Source organism: Halichoerus grypus, chromosome 8 (genome assembly GCF_964656455.1).
Source record: "Halichoerus grypus chromosome 8, mHalGry1.hap1.1, whole genome shotgun sequence".
Taxonomy (NCBI): Eukaryota; Metazoa; Chordata; class Mammalia; order Carnivora; family Phocidae; genus Halichoerus; species Halichoerus grypus.
The window spans coordinates 104,475,360-104,492,043 of NC_135719.1; the positions used below are offsets into that span (position 1 = coordinate 104,475,360).

General features: G+C 35.0%; 1 protein-coding gene across 1 annotated transcript in view; it reads right to left on the bottom strand.

The window, feature by feature from the left end:
- The window catches only part of SOS2 (SOS Ras/Rho guanine nucleotide exchange factor 2), an 83,809-nt gene that overhangs the window by 53,697 nt on the left and 13,428 nt on the right, over positions 1-16,684 (bottom strand). The window contains exons 2-5 of the mRNA XM_036110616.2: positions 8,712-8,837; positions 6,083-6,214; positions 4,632-4,796; positions 1,002-1,205 (exon numbers count right to left, since the gene is read on the bottom strand). Of these exons, the coding sequence (XP_035966509.2) occupies positions 1,002-1,205; positions 4,632-4,796; positions 6,083-6,214; positions 8,712-8,837 (627 nt within the window). The remainder of the gene's footprint in view (positions 1-1,001; positions 1,206-4,631; positions 4,797-6,082; positions 6,215-8,711; positions 8,838-16,684) is intronic.

Here is a 16,684-nt window from a genome sequence, read left to right on the forward strand (position 1 = left end):
CAAGTCATAATCGTTTTGTGTCAATTTCCTTATCTCAGTAAGGCAGAGATGATAATACCTGTCTCATCTATCTCAGAGGAGTGTTACAAGGGTCACATAAAATAGACAGTACTTTGAAAATGACAAAATGCGATTAAAGCAGTGTGTCCAGTGGGAGCTGCTACAAAACATTAAACATAAGTACCAAAAAAAAAAAAAAAAAGGACAGAAGCCAACTAAAAAACCCTACATTATCACTGAAACTCATGCTTTTGGAAAAGAATCAAAGAGGCTAAATCACTTCCTAATCTTAAACACTCAGCCAGCTGTGTCTGCACATTCACTCATGTAATAGTTATTTGGGGGAGGAAATCAGGAGGTAGAAAAAAGGCTGAGTATTTAAAGTGAAGGGCAGACACACAGACATCTAAGGAAAAATAAATCATGGGATAAAGGAAGGAAAGAAAAAAAACTTCTTAAAAAAGACAGTATTTGTCTAGCTGTATTCCTTAGGTTGACTTTAGAAGCTACAGAGGTAAGAAAAAGGACAAGGCTCCCATCCTACTGCCACCACTTCTATCCCATATTCCAGTGGAGTAGCTCTGCCTTTGTTTATGTGGCACTCGGCATGAACTTTTTTCTTAAAAAGTTCCACTGTTAAAACTTTAAACCACTGCCTTAAAGTACTTACCAAAAGACATGAAAAAGTATTAAGTCTTTCTTTTCTAGACCATACATCTTTCTCACTACGTTCAAACGAATGACTATAAACCTCAAATCCCGCACAGCAGGAAGATTCCGCTCCCGTGCAGTCCCCCTTTCCAATCACGGAAGCTGTGCACTTGTGTCTGACTTCCACTGTCACTGCCCTTAATACAGAACAATTCACATATTTTAAAAACCATAAATACTACATAATAGAATATTTTTGTTTTATGCACTCATAAAGTATAAAAAGTTCCTACTTGTGATTTTAAGCTGCTTTTGGGGTACATAAAATTTCAAACCAAAAAGGTACTTACAGAAGGTTTAAACAGCTTTCTGTCGGAAAGAAAGGCTTCTCGAAACACTTTTATGATCATATTTAGTTCCCGTAGATACTGCCTTTCTTCTGCAATTTCAGTTCTAACAAGGTCATAGTAGTTTAATTCACCTGAAGAACTGGGTTCATCTTCACAGAGAGAAACCAAACCTATGTCATCCTGGTCAAACATGTCCATCAAAACCTGACAAATATAAATCAATAACGTAGAAACTTATTTTCCATACTTTTATAAAATGGTCTCAAGGTATTTAGAATTAAAACATTAAACAATGAGAGCTGTGCGCATTACAAGCTAATTTATATAAGAAAATTCAAATAAGAGAAATATGAAAAGTTGAAGGGAAAAAAAGTCCAAATAAAACTGGATATGCAAAAATAAATATTTATAGAAATAAGATAAACCTAACAGTGAAATATATGTGTGTATACATATAAATGTGTGTATATAAATACACACACACACATAAACTATACACATATATAACAGCAAAAAGGAGCATACCTTTGAAGGACAACAATCTGAGCCAAAATCCTGGTTCAACCACTTACTTACCTGTGATTACAGACAAGTTATTTATTCTTTTGAAAGCAGATTCCTTCTATGTAAAATGTAACTGATGAGAAAATTCAATGAGGTGGTATACATAAAATGCATACAACTATGTCTGGCAAAGAGTAGGCATTCAAAATAGTAGTACTTCCTTGTCCTATTGTAAAGAAAGCTATATGCACTTGGGGAAAAAGAAAAGGATACTACTGTAGAAGCACATGAGAGAGCATAGTGTGATGCTTTTCTCATGCATATTTACCATACCAGCAACTGCTATTAAGCAGTTAAAGAAGGTGCCTGTACCAGTGCAGGAAGAGAGGACTGTTAGGAGACTGGTTAGATACAGGAGAACAGATCAAATAAGAAAATACATTAAGAAAAATGGGAGCCAGATTTCTGTCAGAGAAGACAGTTACAAATATGAACAAGGGGAGGCTAAAATGAACCCTGAGGTATTAGTTTTGGACTGAAGAGATCTGTGAATTCATATAAAGATAGATAATTCTTTTTTGGTAGACACAGGGTAGTTCTTGAGTTAGAAGCTTAAGCCTGAGAGAATGGTAAAGCAGATTTCCCAAAATTGTTCTACCCACTCAGAAATAGGTAAATAAAATACTATCTTCTAAGCAGAACTGAATTACCACCTGCGTTATAGGTCCACCCCCACTTAAATGTAGGTTGGTGCTAACATATCACCTATGTTGGAAAATAAACAACTTGTGAAAGTACACGCCTGTATTAGTTTCCTTGGGCTGCCATAACAACAAAAACATAGATAAGAAATATAGATGTGTTGTATACATATAATGTATACACACACACACTCCCCAAATCTGGCATCTAGAGACCAGAACATGTACACCGTAATAGCAGTGAGTTTATCTAGCACCCAGATCTTGGTTTCTAAATACCATTCTCCACTAAAAGGAACCTGGAGTTTTTAGAAAATGACTAATCCCAGGCGTGAGCAGCATGTAAAGAAAAGCTGAACCTGGAACATCTTCTGTCAAGAGGAAGTGTTCAAAGAATGATACAGACAGAGAAGCCAACTTAAAGGAGCTCCCACTGGCCAGATCTAGGACAATTTGAATTATCAAAATAAGTAATGAAATAATGGAAAGCATATTAAATGAGAATCCATGAGCCTATATTAAAATAAACAAATGAATAAATTTCAAGTGCAATGAGGAACAAGATATACACAATCTTAAAATATTCCACAAAATATTTATTAATTACAAAAGGGAAAATAGTACTTCAAGGCAGAGAAGCCTGGAAAACAACCCCTTAATCAAGTGATCAAAATGAACATCACCAGTGATGGGACACATCAAAATTGTGTGCCATGTGAGAAATGCAATGAAAAGAGTACAGCACTACTTCTATGATATTCCTGGCCAAAGATCCATAACCTGAATCTAATGAAGAGAAAATACCAGAAAAAAACTAAAGTAAGGGACTTTTTCTTTTTTTAAGTAGGCTCCACACCCACTGTGAAGCCCAATGTGGGGCTTGAACTCACGACCCTGAGATCAAGACCTTAGCCAGAATCAAGAGTCAGATGCTTAATCGACTGAGCCACCCAGAAGCCTCAGTAAGGGACATTTTAAACAATAACTAGTTGTAATCCTCAAAAGTATCAAGGCCACAAAAGTTAAAGGATTATGAGGAATTATCCCAGACTGAAAGATACATGACTAATTCTGGACTGGATCATTTTGCTATAAAGGACATCACTGGGACAACCGGCAAAACTTGAATGGGGCCCGAAAATTAGATAGTATAATGTATCAAAGTTAATTTCCTGGATTTTGATTGTCATACCATGGTATGCAGAAGAATGTTTTTGTTTGTAAACTATGTTGGCAACTTACTCTCAAGTGGTTCAGGGCACAGGGGAGTATCTTTTATTGCACCTGCAACTTTTCTGAAGTCTGAGATAGAAATTTTTTTTTTTTAAAGCATGTAATCATAATTTGGGAAGTCAAATAGAAATATCTAGGAATTTCTACTATGAAATTCAAGTGAAAAATCATTTTTGAGATCAAGGCAGACTAGAGCAGATCTCAACAATAACTGCACATCAGAATCACCTGGGATGCTTTCAAAATATATCGAGGCTTAGAGTCCTAACCCAGGCCAAGTAAATCAGAACCTCTGGGAGTAAGATGCAGGCATCACTATTCTTTCTGGTAGTTCCGATGTACAGTCAAAGTAGAGAACCACTGGCACGTGCCAAGTTCTAGGGGTCATTCAACCTTAGTGGTCTAGTTTAGGCATCTTCTCTATGAAGTGTTCCTGGTCTCCCCCATGCCAGAGGTGACCACTTTCTCCACTGCACTTTGGCTTATAATAGTTTTTAATCACACTGTGCTGCAATTATTATGTTTTTTCCCGTATTTTTTGTCCCACTAAAATAAATTCCTTCTAACACAGGGACTGCTGTCTTGTTCAATGCTGGATCCTTAAAGCTCAGGGCAGTGACTGGCACATTGACAGATACCCAAAAATGTTCATTTAAAAAGTAAAAAAAAAAAAAAGAGTAGAAAGGAAAGAAAAGGAGAAGAAAGGAAAATAAAGAGACTCAGTTTCTTCCCCCAGAGGCTTACAGCCAGGAAGCAATGAGGTAACTAACAAAAACAGTATCAGAAGGAAGAAACACTGGCATTGCAGTCTTCTGCTGTCTAGCTGTGCCCCACTATTCTGTGAAACCAAAGTATGCTTTTCAAAATTACTTATACTTAAAAGTACCTGAATGCTCTGTATATATTTTCTTTCTAAAAAGATAAAACTCAAAACTATTTTTCTTAAATTGGTTTGAGGCTTTGGCTGTTTTTCTCTTGTAGGTAAAAGATTCTTGAGGGGCCGGGGGGGGAGATTCCCATCCTGTCATATGCTGAAAGTATCATGGTTTGTCTAAAACACCAGCATTTTTCTGTCTTCCAACACCAGGAATTATAAAAATTACTAATATAAACATGTATAAAAAAGACAGAGGTAGAAGTGACATATAGTCACTATTATTCAAGTTAAATTTAAATACCACTTAGCACTTACCTTATCTGCACACATTGACACTTTAATGTCCTGCTGAGATATTTCATAATGTCGGATATTAAAAACATAATTACCAGCCAACTTCAAAATATCAGCTGAGATATACTCTAGTACAGCCACAATATACAGGGATACATGATAGTCCACTTTGTACCCTAAAACTTCCTGTGGAAAGAATAAACAATTTAATTCCAAAAAATGGCACTGTCAAGTATCAGTTAAACACTGAAAAATTTTATCCAACATTCTTGCTTACAAACTTTCTATAAACCAAATGTCTAACGTTACAGGTATCATAGAATACAGAATGAGCAATTGGTCCCAGTATCAGAAGCTTTTTAAAGAGACATCTAATCTAACAAATCTGCCTTTAGTATCAAGAAATCTTGGCCAGGACTTCACTGAAAACCTCTTAATTAATACATTATCCAAAACCCATCTGACAAGTATCTGCTATCTTCAAGGACCTGTAACCAATATCCCCAAATGACAGTGGTTTGTATTGAGGGGAGGATATGTGCATATGAGGGGGGAGTTAGGGGATGTCTTGAAATTGCTACCAAGAGGGCATTCAAATCCATATACATCAAATATTTTCTATAGACTAAATAATATTCCCTAGCCTATTTTTCCAATGTATATAAAAATATCTGTGATAAATACAAATTAAAAACAGTTCTGAACTCACCACAGCTTTGACTATATATACATATATATTTTTTAAAGATTTTTTTTTTAAAAGATCTTATTTATTTGAGAGAGAAAGAGAGAGCAAGAGCACAAGCAGGGGGAGCAGCAGAGGGAGAGGAAGAAGCAGGCTCCCCGCTGAGCAGGGAGCCCAATGCGGGGCTCGATCCCAGGAACCTGAAATCATGACCCAAGCCGAAGGCAGCTGCTCAACCGACTGAGCCACCCAGGCACCCCTACTTTTTAAAGATTTTATTTATTTATTTGACAGAGAACTGGAGAGAGAATGAGAGAAAGCACAAGTGGGGGGAAGGGCAGAGGGAGAGGGAGAAGCAGACTCCCCACTGAGCAGGGAGCCTGATGTGGGGCTCAATTCCAGGACTCTGAGATCATGACCTGAGCTGAAGGCAGATGCTTAACTGACTGAGCCACCCAGGCGCCCCGACAATATATACTTTCTTAATTAGAGGTTGAGAATCAGTCAGGGGTAATACTCAACAGAAGATACCACAAAGATGTATTATTGCTTATCAGTAACTTTTAATATTATTTGAAAGGAAATCTGATTTTATCAGAGTATTTTTACTTGTACACACATTAATATATATGTGTATATATGTGTATGTACAACTACACACACGTACATGCATATACTAACATAAACCATGCTATATAAATACTATATAAATACACCAATACCTTATAAAGTATTATTCATGATAAAGAACTTCCCCAATGTTTAGTTGTTTTTTTTTTTTTACTACCTTCAATGAAGGATGGATTTTGTCCACAGGGAGTAAGAGAGGATTTCTTCGTTTTCGTTTTTCTATGGCAGATTGTGCATCAGCAATAGCCCATTTATCAATTGGATGAGGAAAGGTCTTTTGAACACGTTCCTGTTCAGATCACAGCAGTACTATTGTTAACAGAAGTGTTCATAACAGAAAATTCATACAAAACTAAATTTTATCATCTTTAATGCTAGCAGATAATAGTGACATATGTTCTGATTCCTGTAATAACTAATTTTTTTAAAAAAAGGATCAACAGTACTCTCAAGATTTTTCCACGTAATTCCCATGAGTAAAGAAAAAGGTGAAATGTAAACAGAAAGCTTTTAAGCATAAGCATAATTAGGTGGAACGAGAACTAGGAAAAAGTAGTAACATTAGGAGAGATGAAAACCAGCATGAAATACTCACCAGTGATTTTACAATAAGGTTCCTAGGGTTAAAATTATTTACCTAGCAGAAGCGGTTAACTCATTACTAATAATTATTATGCAGTCACTCTCCTTTTGCTGACCTTGGAGCTTCAAATATAGAGAAGAATTTTAAAAAGAAGAGATGTCATGTACCTTTTAAAGGTTCAAGTAGGTGACAAAGCTCAGAACAGCTTAAGGAAATACATCTCCTGGCAAAAACAATCTAAGCCTTTTAGGTTACTATTATGGCTCATCTAATCTAAATTTTAACCAGTGGTTCGCATGAATAATGAGAACTAATGATAGGTGAATCAAACTCCAATTTTTAGCTGGACTTCCTGTTTTTTAAAATTATGTTCTCATCTTTTAGCATATTTAGCTATTGAGAAGTATGCTTTTTTTTATACTTAATGTCTTCGAGCTGAGAGTAGGGAAACAAATGCTTTAATTCCAAGAGTTCCTAAAAGTCTTAATAGCCCAATTACTCCAAATTAAGATTTTCCTTCAGACTAGAAGTTGTTGCTTTATTATAGAAACAATTTTCAAAAGAAAGGTGATGTAAACAGTATAGTACAAAAGTAATTTTTGAAAGCTGTACTGATGGGTATTTCTAAAAACCTAAAAATACTCCCATGTAAACTGAGCCAAAACAAATATTTTAGCACTAATTCACACAATTTTTTAGAGGTGTGTCTGTATATTAATCAAACAGTAAATAGCCTTAAGATTTTTACTAGTCCTTTACTGAAGCAGTATTTATATGTAGTACAAAGCACAGATCTTAAGTGTACAATTCAATGTTTTGAAAAATGCTTACACCTGTGTAACCATCACTTTAATAAAGATACAGAATATTTCTATCATCTCCATCTCCACACTCATAGGCAGCCACCATTCTGATTTCTATCACCATTAATTTTAGCTATTTCTGAACTTCACAGAAATGTATCGTATCATATGTACTCTCTGAGGTCTGGCTTTTTTTGTTCTATATAATGTCCATGAATTATAGCCATGTTATCACACATATCAATAGTTCATTCTTTCATTTTATTACTGAGTAGTATTCCATTTTATAAATGAACCACAACCCGTTTATTCATTTTCTTGTTGATAGAAATTTGAGTTGTTTCCAATTTTTGGGTATTATGAATAAAACTTCTTGGACATACATAAGTCTCTTTGTGAACATATATTTTCATTTCTCTAGTTAAATACTTAGGAGTAAAGCTGCTGGGTCATAGGCTAGATATACCGTATGTTTAACTTTATAAGAAACTGCCAAACAATTTTCCAAAGTGGTTATACCATTCTACCCTCCCACTGGCAATGTGTAAGAGTTCTAATTATGCATTTGGTGTTATTAGTCTTTAGTTTTGTCCCTTGAAAGGGGTGTGAAATGGTATCTCAATATGGTTTTAATTTCTATTTCCCTGTGACTTAAGAGCTTGAAGGGCACCTGGCTGGCTCAGTCAGTGGAGCATGCAACTCTTGATCCTGGGTTGAGTTTGAGCCCCATACTGGATGTAGAGATTACTTAAAAATAAAATGGAAAAAAAAAAAAAAGAGCTTGAGCACTTTTCATGTGCTTATTGGTCAATACCATATCTTCTTTCTATGAAGTGTCTGTTCAAGACTTTTGCCCATTTGGGGGAGGAAGGTGTCTTTTTATTACTGATTTGTAGAAGTTAACATTCTGGATACAAATCCTGTGTAAGGAATATATATCACAAACATTTTCTCCTGGTTTGTGACTTACACCTTTTTCATTTTCTTATTAATTTTATTCTTTAATACTTACTGTGTTTTGAGTCCTCTGTAAAAAAAAAATATTTGGTTAACCCCAGGTGAAGAAGATACTCTTCTCCATTCTCTCCTACAACTTTATAGTTTCAGCTTTTATGCTTAAGACTATGATGCATCTTGAATTAATTTTTATGTGAAATAGGTTTCAACGGTTTTTCTCTCATAAATTTACCCAGTTAGTTTAGCATTTTTTTTTTTTTTGCTTAAACACCTTCCCTTCCCCATTGATTTGCCTTGCTATCTTTGTTGAAAATGAACTCAGCACATATTCCACATAAGATTTCAATGGTTTTAGTTTCCATAATGATTTAGAATGATATAGATTAAAAAATTAATTTGTACAATGGTTCAGTGACTTTTTGAAATATCAAAATAGTTTTTACCTCCACATCTTGAACAGTCCTTGGTTGAGCCATGCATAATTTATTAAGCAGCTGAAAAATCAGCTCTTCAATATAATAGAGAGACTCTTCATTAGCTGAGAGATTGGGATGTACTTGCTCCTGAACCTTTAAAAAAAAGTCTCAGTTAAAGAACAGGCAAAAATATTTATGACAAATCTCAGAGAATCTTATTTTACAATTATTAACATTTTACTAGAATAGTTATTCAAATACAGACATAAAACACAAAAAGTGGGGGGAAACCCACCTCTAATTGTTGGTCTCTGTAAACTTTTCTTAACCCACAGAGCAGAAAGTAATAGAAAACTTTAGTCTAAGATCTACTTTTGTAAAAAAAAACAAAACAAAACCCTATAGATTTTAATATAGAATATTTTTTTTAATTATCCAGTTCAAAATAGCTTCTAATTTCCATTATGATTTCTTCTTTGACCTTTAGAATTTAGAAGTATATTTCTTAATTTCTAAACATATGGTATTTTAAGTTCCCTTTTTTACTGATTTCTAGAATAATTGCATTGTGGTCAGAAAACATACTTTCTAAGAGTTCAACTTTTTAAAATTTGTTGAGACTTGCTTTTATAGCTCATTATATGGGACTAGATGGCTTTACTGACAAACTTAAACATTTAAGAAAGAAAGTGAAAGAACAACAAAATAGACTTCCCAACTTATTGTGAGACTAGCCTTGATATAAAAACTCAAAAACAAAGATGAAAATTATAAGCCATTTTTACTCATCAGCCTAGAAATAAAAGCCTCAGTAAAATATCAACTAAATTCCATAATACATATAAAAAAAATGTGACCAACCAAGTGGGTTTATCCCAGGAATGTAAAGTTAATTTAATGTTGGAAAATCAAACAAAATAATTCACCATGCTAACAGATTAAAAAAGAAAAGTAATATGGTATCAATGATTTAGTAAAAAAAGCATCTAAAAAACTCAACATTCATTCATAATAAAATCTCCTAGTGAACTTAATTTAGTAAAAGGATATCTACAAAAAGCCTATAATAAACATTATAGTCAATGGTGAAATACTGAAAGCTTTCTTTTTGATATCAGGAAAAAGGCAAGGATACTCGCTATATCATTTCTATTCCATATTGTACTGGAGGTCCTGGATAGTGCAGTCCAGCAAGAAAAAGAAGTAAAAGTGCAAGAATTAGAAAGGAAGAGATTTACAGATGATTTGATTGCCTACTATGATAGTTAATTTTATGTGTCAATTAGCCTGGGCCACAGGGTGCCCAGACATTTGGTTAAACATTATTTCTGAGTGTATCTATGAGGATTTCTGGGTAAAATTAACATTTGAATTGGTAGACTGAGTAAAGCAGACTGCCCTCCCCAGTGTGAGTGGACCTGCCTGAATAAAAAAGGCTGAGCAAGAAAGAATTCTTTCTCTCTGCCAGTCTTTGAGCCAGGATTTTGGTCTCCTGCCTTAAACTAGGACTTGGTCTAGGACTATACCACCAGCTCTCCTGGGTCTCCAGCTTACTGACTGCAGATTTTGGACTCCTCTACCTTTATTAGAGAGAGACAGAGAGAGGGAAAAGAGAGAGAGGGAGTATGCGTGTGTTTCTGTTTCTTTGCAGACACCAGACTAATATACCCATGAAGGAAAATCAAAATATTGTACAGATAAATTATTTTTTAAAAAGATTTTATTTATTTATTTGAGAGAGAGAGAGTGTACAAGCAGGGGGAAGGGCAGAGGGAGAGGGAGGGAGAGAATCTCAAGCAGACTCTGCGCTGAGAGGAGCCTGCGCCAGGGCTTAATTCCACAACCCTGAGATCATGGCCTGAGCTGAAATCAAGAGTCGGCCACTTAACCAACATGCCCAGGCACCCCAAATTATTTTAATTCATAAAAAAATAAAATTTTATTTCTGTGGAACCCAACAAAGATGAAAAATAAAAATCTTAAATAATATCATTTACAATGGAATAAAAAATATATCATGTACCTTGAAATACATCTTAACAAAAGAAGTATAAGACCCTTGGGGGAGAAAACTATAGACTCTGAGAGGAATTAAAGATCCTAATAAATGAAATATAATAGCACGTTCTTGAATTATCAGACTTAATATTGTAAGTATATCAATTCTCAAACTGATCCACAGACTTAAAATCACAGTCAAAACCAAAAAGTCTGTTTGCTGAAATTGACAAGATAATTTCAAAACTTACATGGAATTGCAAAAGGCTAAGAAAATCAGGCACTTAAAGAAGTAGAAGTACTTGCTGTAATCGTTACTGGGATTTATTACAGAGCTACAATAAGAATGTGATATTGTTATAATGACAGAAAAACAGACGAATGGAACAGAAGAGAGAATACAGAAACAAGCCCATAAATATACTGACCCTTGATTTACAACTAAGCTAGTACTACAGGGTATGAGGGTGTGGTCATGGAAAGGCGAGGAAACATATAAATAGTGAACAACTGGATACCCATATGGAGAAGAATTATACTCAACTCCAATTCACACTGTACACAAACAACAATTCTAGTTGGATATTTTAGAACTATTACATAAAGACCTAATAAACTGGTAATATGAAACAAGATATTATCTTCATGACTCAGGATAGGAAAGGATTTCCTAAACAAGACACAAAAATTACTATCCAGAAAGGAAAGGACTGATAAACATAACTTTAAATTAAAAATGAAAACTTAAGTTCAACAAGACCTTTAAGGAAGTGAAAAGACAAGTTAGCACTGGAGAAGATTTATGTGACACATAAAACAAAACGGCTCATATCCAGAACATATAAAGAACAAGAAAAAAAATGATAAAAATCCCAATACAGGGGCACCTGGCTGGCTCAATTGGTGGAGTATGTAACTCTTGATCTTGGGGTTGTGAGTTCGATGCACATGTTGGGCATGAAGCCTACTTAAAAAAAAAAGAAATCCCAATAGAAAAAAATGGGCAAAAAAACCAAATCAGCACTTCACAAAAGAAATTCAAATGACCAGTAAGAGCTCTAGCTCTTTGGTAATGAGAGAAGTGCAAATTAAACCACAATGAAAACTATTACCCACCCATCAGAGAGCAAAACTAAAAAGCCTGATAATACTAAGCGTTAGTGATTATGTAGAACAATGGGAAATCTCAACACACTGCCACTGGAGTGCAAAATGGCTCAATCATTTTATTTTTATTTTTTATTTTTTTGGCTCAATCACTTAAAAATTTTGCCATTATCTACTAAAGTGCAAGATATGCAATACTCTATAATCAATAATACTGTGAAAACTTTGTATGTTAACAGATGGCAACTAACCTATTGTGGAGATCACTTCCTAAAGTATATATACCTAAAACTAAGACAATACTGTATGTCATTCATACTTCAATTTAAAAAATCAAAAATTTAAAAAAAGATATGCATACCCTCTGACCCAGCAATTCCACTGCTGGAGATACGTCTGTTTAGAGCTATGCAGTCCAACACAGCGGACACCAGCCACATATGGCTACTGAGCACCTAAAATGTAGCCCTACTGGAATAAAATGGGCTTTAGGTGTGAAATACGTGCCAGATAGCAAAGATTTAGTATAAAAAAAAGAATGTCAAATATCTCAATGTTTATATTGATTATATGCTAAAATGATTAGATTTATTAGTTAAATAAAATATATTATTAAAATCAATTTCATGAGTTTCTTACTTTTTTAATATGGCTATGAGAAAATTTAAAATTACATATGTGACTTACATTATATTTCTATTGGACAGCACTGTTCTAGAGAAATAAATAAGCACACAGGTTTCCTAGAAGACATGTATAAGTCTCCTAAGTAACATTATTAGTGATACCTCCCAACTAGAAACTCAAATATCTTAAGAGTGGAATAAATCGGGGCACCTGGGTGGCTCAGTCATTAAGCGTCTGCCTTCGGCTCAGGTCATGATCTCGGAGTCCTGGGATCGAGCCCCCCATCAGGCTCCCTGCTCCGCAGGAAGCCTGCTTCTTCCTCTCCCACTCCCCCTACTTGTGTTCCCTCTCTCGCTGTGTCTCTCTGTCAAATAAATAAATAAAATCTTAAAAAAAAAAAAAAGTGGAATAAATTGTAGTATGTTCATACAATGGAATACAGGAAGAAAACTGAGTAACTATAGCTAACTAAAATGTGGCTATATCTTCGAAATAATGTTGGCAGAAAGCTGCCAGATAAGAAGAATACATACAATGGAATTCCACTTCGAGATCAGACAAAATTAAGCTGTAACAGTTAGAGACACATGTTTAAATGGTAAAACTATAAAAGAAAAAGGCAGTGATTACCATAAAAATGGTTATCTTTGTATATTTATGTTTTATGCATTTTTGATTGTTTTACTACTTCACCATAAATAAGTTTAAAAAGTTGGAGAATCATCTAGCAAACAGAAAATGGAAGGATAAAATTAGAATAAAATAAGTCAAAAGGGCCCCGCTAGTCCCCAGCTAATAAATGAAATTAAAATGTTAGAACCCTGGAGACAAACAGAATATCCTACAAGCTTAGGGTGAAGGGAAGAAGCGGGTCATATACAATGTGGACATTAGACTAGATCCACACTTCAACTGTAGCACTAGAAGCTAGAAGGCAGATTTCCAACTTAGGAGAAGTTCCTAACAAACTATCAATCAAATGTCATGGTAAAATGAAGACATGCTTAGACATAACAGGTCAAAAATTTTTCTCTCTCATGCACCCTTTCTCATTAAGCTTTTATAGTTTGTACTACAGTAAAACAAGAGAAAAATATAGTATATAAGAAATGAAGGAATCAAGGCCAAAGGAGTACCCAGGATAAAGTGAAGGGAAATTATGAGACATGTACAAAAAACATAAGGTCACCAGTCCAGACTAGAGAAGATCAGAAGATTCTGGGAGAAACTCTCTCAAGAAGATGAAACTGAGGGGTGCCTAGCTGGCTCAGTCGAAGAGCTTGAGACTTTTTTTTTTTTAAGATTTATTTATTTATTTTAGAGAGAGAAGGACAGCATGAGCAGGAGGGGCAGAGGAAGAGGGAGAGAGAATTTCAAGCAGACTCTGCGCTGAGCACGGAGTGGAGCCCACATGACACTTGATCTCACAAACTTGATCTCATGTACCCCAAGCATGTGACTCAATCTCATCAGGGTCATGAGTCCAAGCCCCACATTGGGTGTAGAGATTACTAAAATAAATAAATAAAAACTTTAAAGAAGATTAAATTGATAAGAGCATCTGATGGATCTAAAAATCTTAAGAGGATATTTAGACAACTGGTAGCGAGTTTAAGCTTGAATTAGTTGCTTCCAGTAGAAAACTACACAAACAAAATAAGACAATTACTAACTCCAGTAAAAGGTTAGGTAGGAAAGAAAAAGTGGTTTACCTATAACAGCATTCACAGTCATAATAATGTAAACTTTGAATACTGATCCAAACAAAACGAAGATATAACCATGGCATGGGGGTGGGGGGGGAGTGAGGCAGGAAGTATGTATATATAAGGTGTGTATGATTGGAGGGAGGAAATACATATGTGTATAAAAGAATATTAGGGGCACCTGGGTGGTTCAGTCAGTTAAGCACTGACTATTGATTTCAGCTTAGGTCATATTCTCAGGGTTGTGAGATCGAGCCCCACTTGGGCTCCACACTCAGTGTGGAGTCCGCTTGAGATTCTCTCTCTCCCTCTCCGACTGTCCCTCCCCCGGCTCGTGCACTCCCGCTCTCCAAAATAAATAAAAACTTAAGAAAAAAAAAAGAATATTAAATCTTTACCTTCCATGGTAGGACGTTAACAGATAATGGCCAAAACAGAAAAATCAAGAAATAGCAATTTTTTTCCTTAGAGATACAGAACACTGAAGTGAATCACTTGGAAAAGTTAAAAGTGACTGTCTCTGGAAAGCAGAAAATTTTATGAATGGGAGGAGGTACTGCTATTTTTCTTATGAGCCTTATAAAGTTAGTTATCTTTCTATTTGCAGGAATAATTTTGATAAAATACACTAACTTATAAAGAAACATAATATGAACTGGGAAAGTGGGAAAAAGGAGGATACGTAAAACTAGAGATAACAAATATTACTTTTTTAAGGACTTTGGAAAAGAAGAGTTTAAAGTAAAGCAGTTAGATATTTATAAAGGACCAACATCCAAAAAGCCAGGCTTTATAATATTTCTTTATAAATTCAAAATAGATTTTGGAGAAAACAAATATTTTCTCTTACCTCCTGCGCTTCTTTAACATGACAAGAAGAAAGTTAATTACTTCTTACCATATATTTCTATTAGATCAATAGAATTAAAAGACTCTTCTTTTTTAATAAAAAGAAAAGCATTTACACTGGAAGTTTAGCAATGGCATTCATAAGGCTGTTTCTTATAACATCCCTCCATAAAAGCCAAGTGCCCTACTCAGTGAAAGTGACTGTGCATGAGAATTAAGATAATGTCTAACTGGGATGGTTTTTTTTTTTTTAAGATTTTATGTATTTATTTGACAGAGAGAGAGACAGCGAGAGAGGGAACACAAGCAGGGGGAGTGGGAGAGGGAGAAGCAGGCTTCCCGCCGAGCAGGGAGCCCCATGCGGGGCTCAATCCCAGGACCCTGGGATCATGACCTGAGCCGAAGGCAGATGCTTAACGACTGAACCACCCAGGTGCCCCGAATGGATTTTTTTTCCTGTGATTATGATTTTGGTAAATAACCTGCAAAGCAACTTTAACACTGAGCATCAAAATTTCTTATGCCACACTTCTTAAAGTAATTGCAAATATGAAAAGTCATAAAAACAAATATATAATGTTAAAATCCCACACATAAATACTAATAGGACATCAAGGTGACAATGGAAGATAACCATACTTTGTACTTGCACAGTATTTACTATCTCAGCACCCTAAGAGACAGTAAATAAAATTACCACATCAGAACTAACCTACCATATTTTTCTGAAAGACTAGTCAGAAAAAGAGCAATTAAAATAATTTTCAGTCTTTAACAGTAGAGTAACAAGTCAGACCTGTATTTTAGTTACACCATATTTTCAAATTGCCAGAAGGTATTTCCTTATACATACACTGTAAAAAGAATAGTCATGATACTATATATAGATCCATGTATACACACATAAAAATATTAAACTTTAAATTATCTTATACCAAGATAAACACTAGATTTGACAAGTTTCAGAAGTGTTATTTCCTAATTTATATTTTCCAGTTCTCCATATTCACAATCAAATAAAAAATCTTGCCAGTGCATTTGTTTCATCAATTAACATTTGAGGTTTTGGTATAATGTAGAAATAAATCTCTCTGGCTACATGGTATGACATTTATTTATGCCAAATTGTTCATTCTATTGCCAAAATTTTTGCAAGGATGCAAATGTCTCAAACATCAATTAAGAATACTGGAAGTGGGGCGCCTGGGTGGCTCAGTCGTTGGGCGTCTGCCTTCGGCTCAGGTCATGATCCCAGGGTCCTGGGATCGAGCCCCGCATCGGGCTCTCTGTTCAGCGGGGAGCCTGCTTCTCCCTCTCCCACTCTGCCTGCTTGTGTTCCCTCTCTCACGGTCTCTCTCTGTCAAATAAATAAATAAAATCTTAAAAAAAAAAAGAAAAGAATACTGGAAGTTTTGTTGTTGTTATAAAAGAGTTAAAATTCAGTTTAAAAAAAAGCAACAAATTTCATTCTAAAAATATACACAATCAACTACAAAATACTGCTGACATGTATTACAATGGCTAAAATTAAATTAAGTATCAAATGTGGGCAGGAAGAACTGGAACTCTCAGACTTTGCTGGTGGGAATGTAAAACTGTACAACAGTTTGAATGGGAAAGTTTGATAATTACTTAAAAAATTAAACATACACCTATCTGATCCAGCCACTCTTTGGTAATTACCCAAGAAAAAAGGAAACTATGTCCATACAA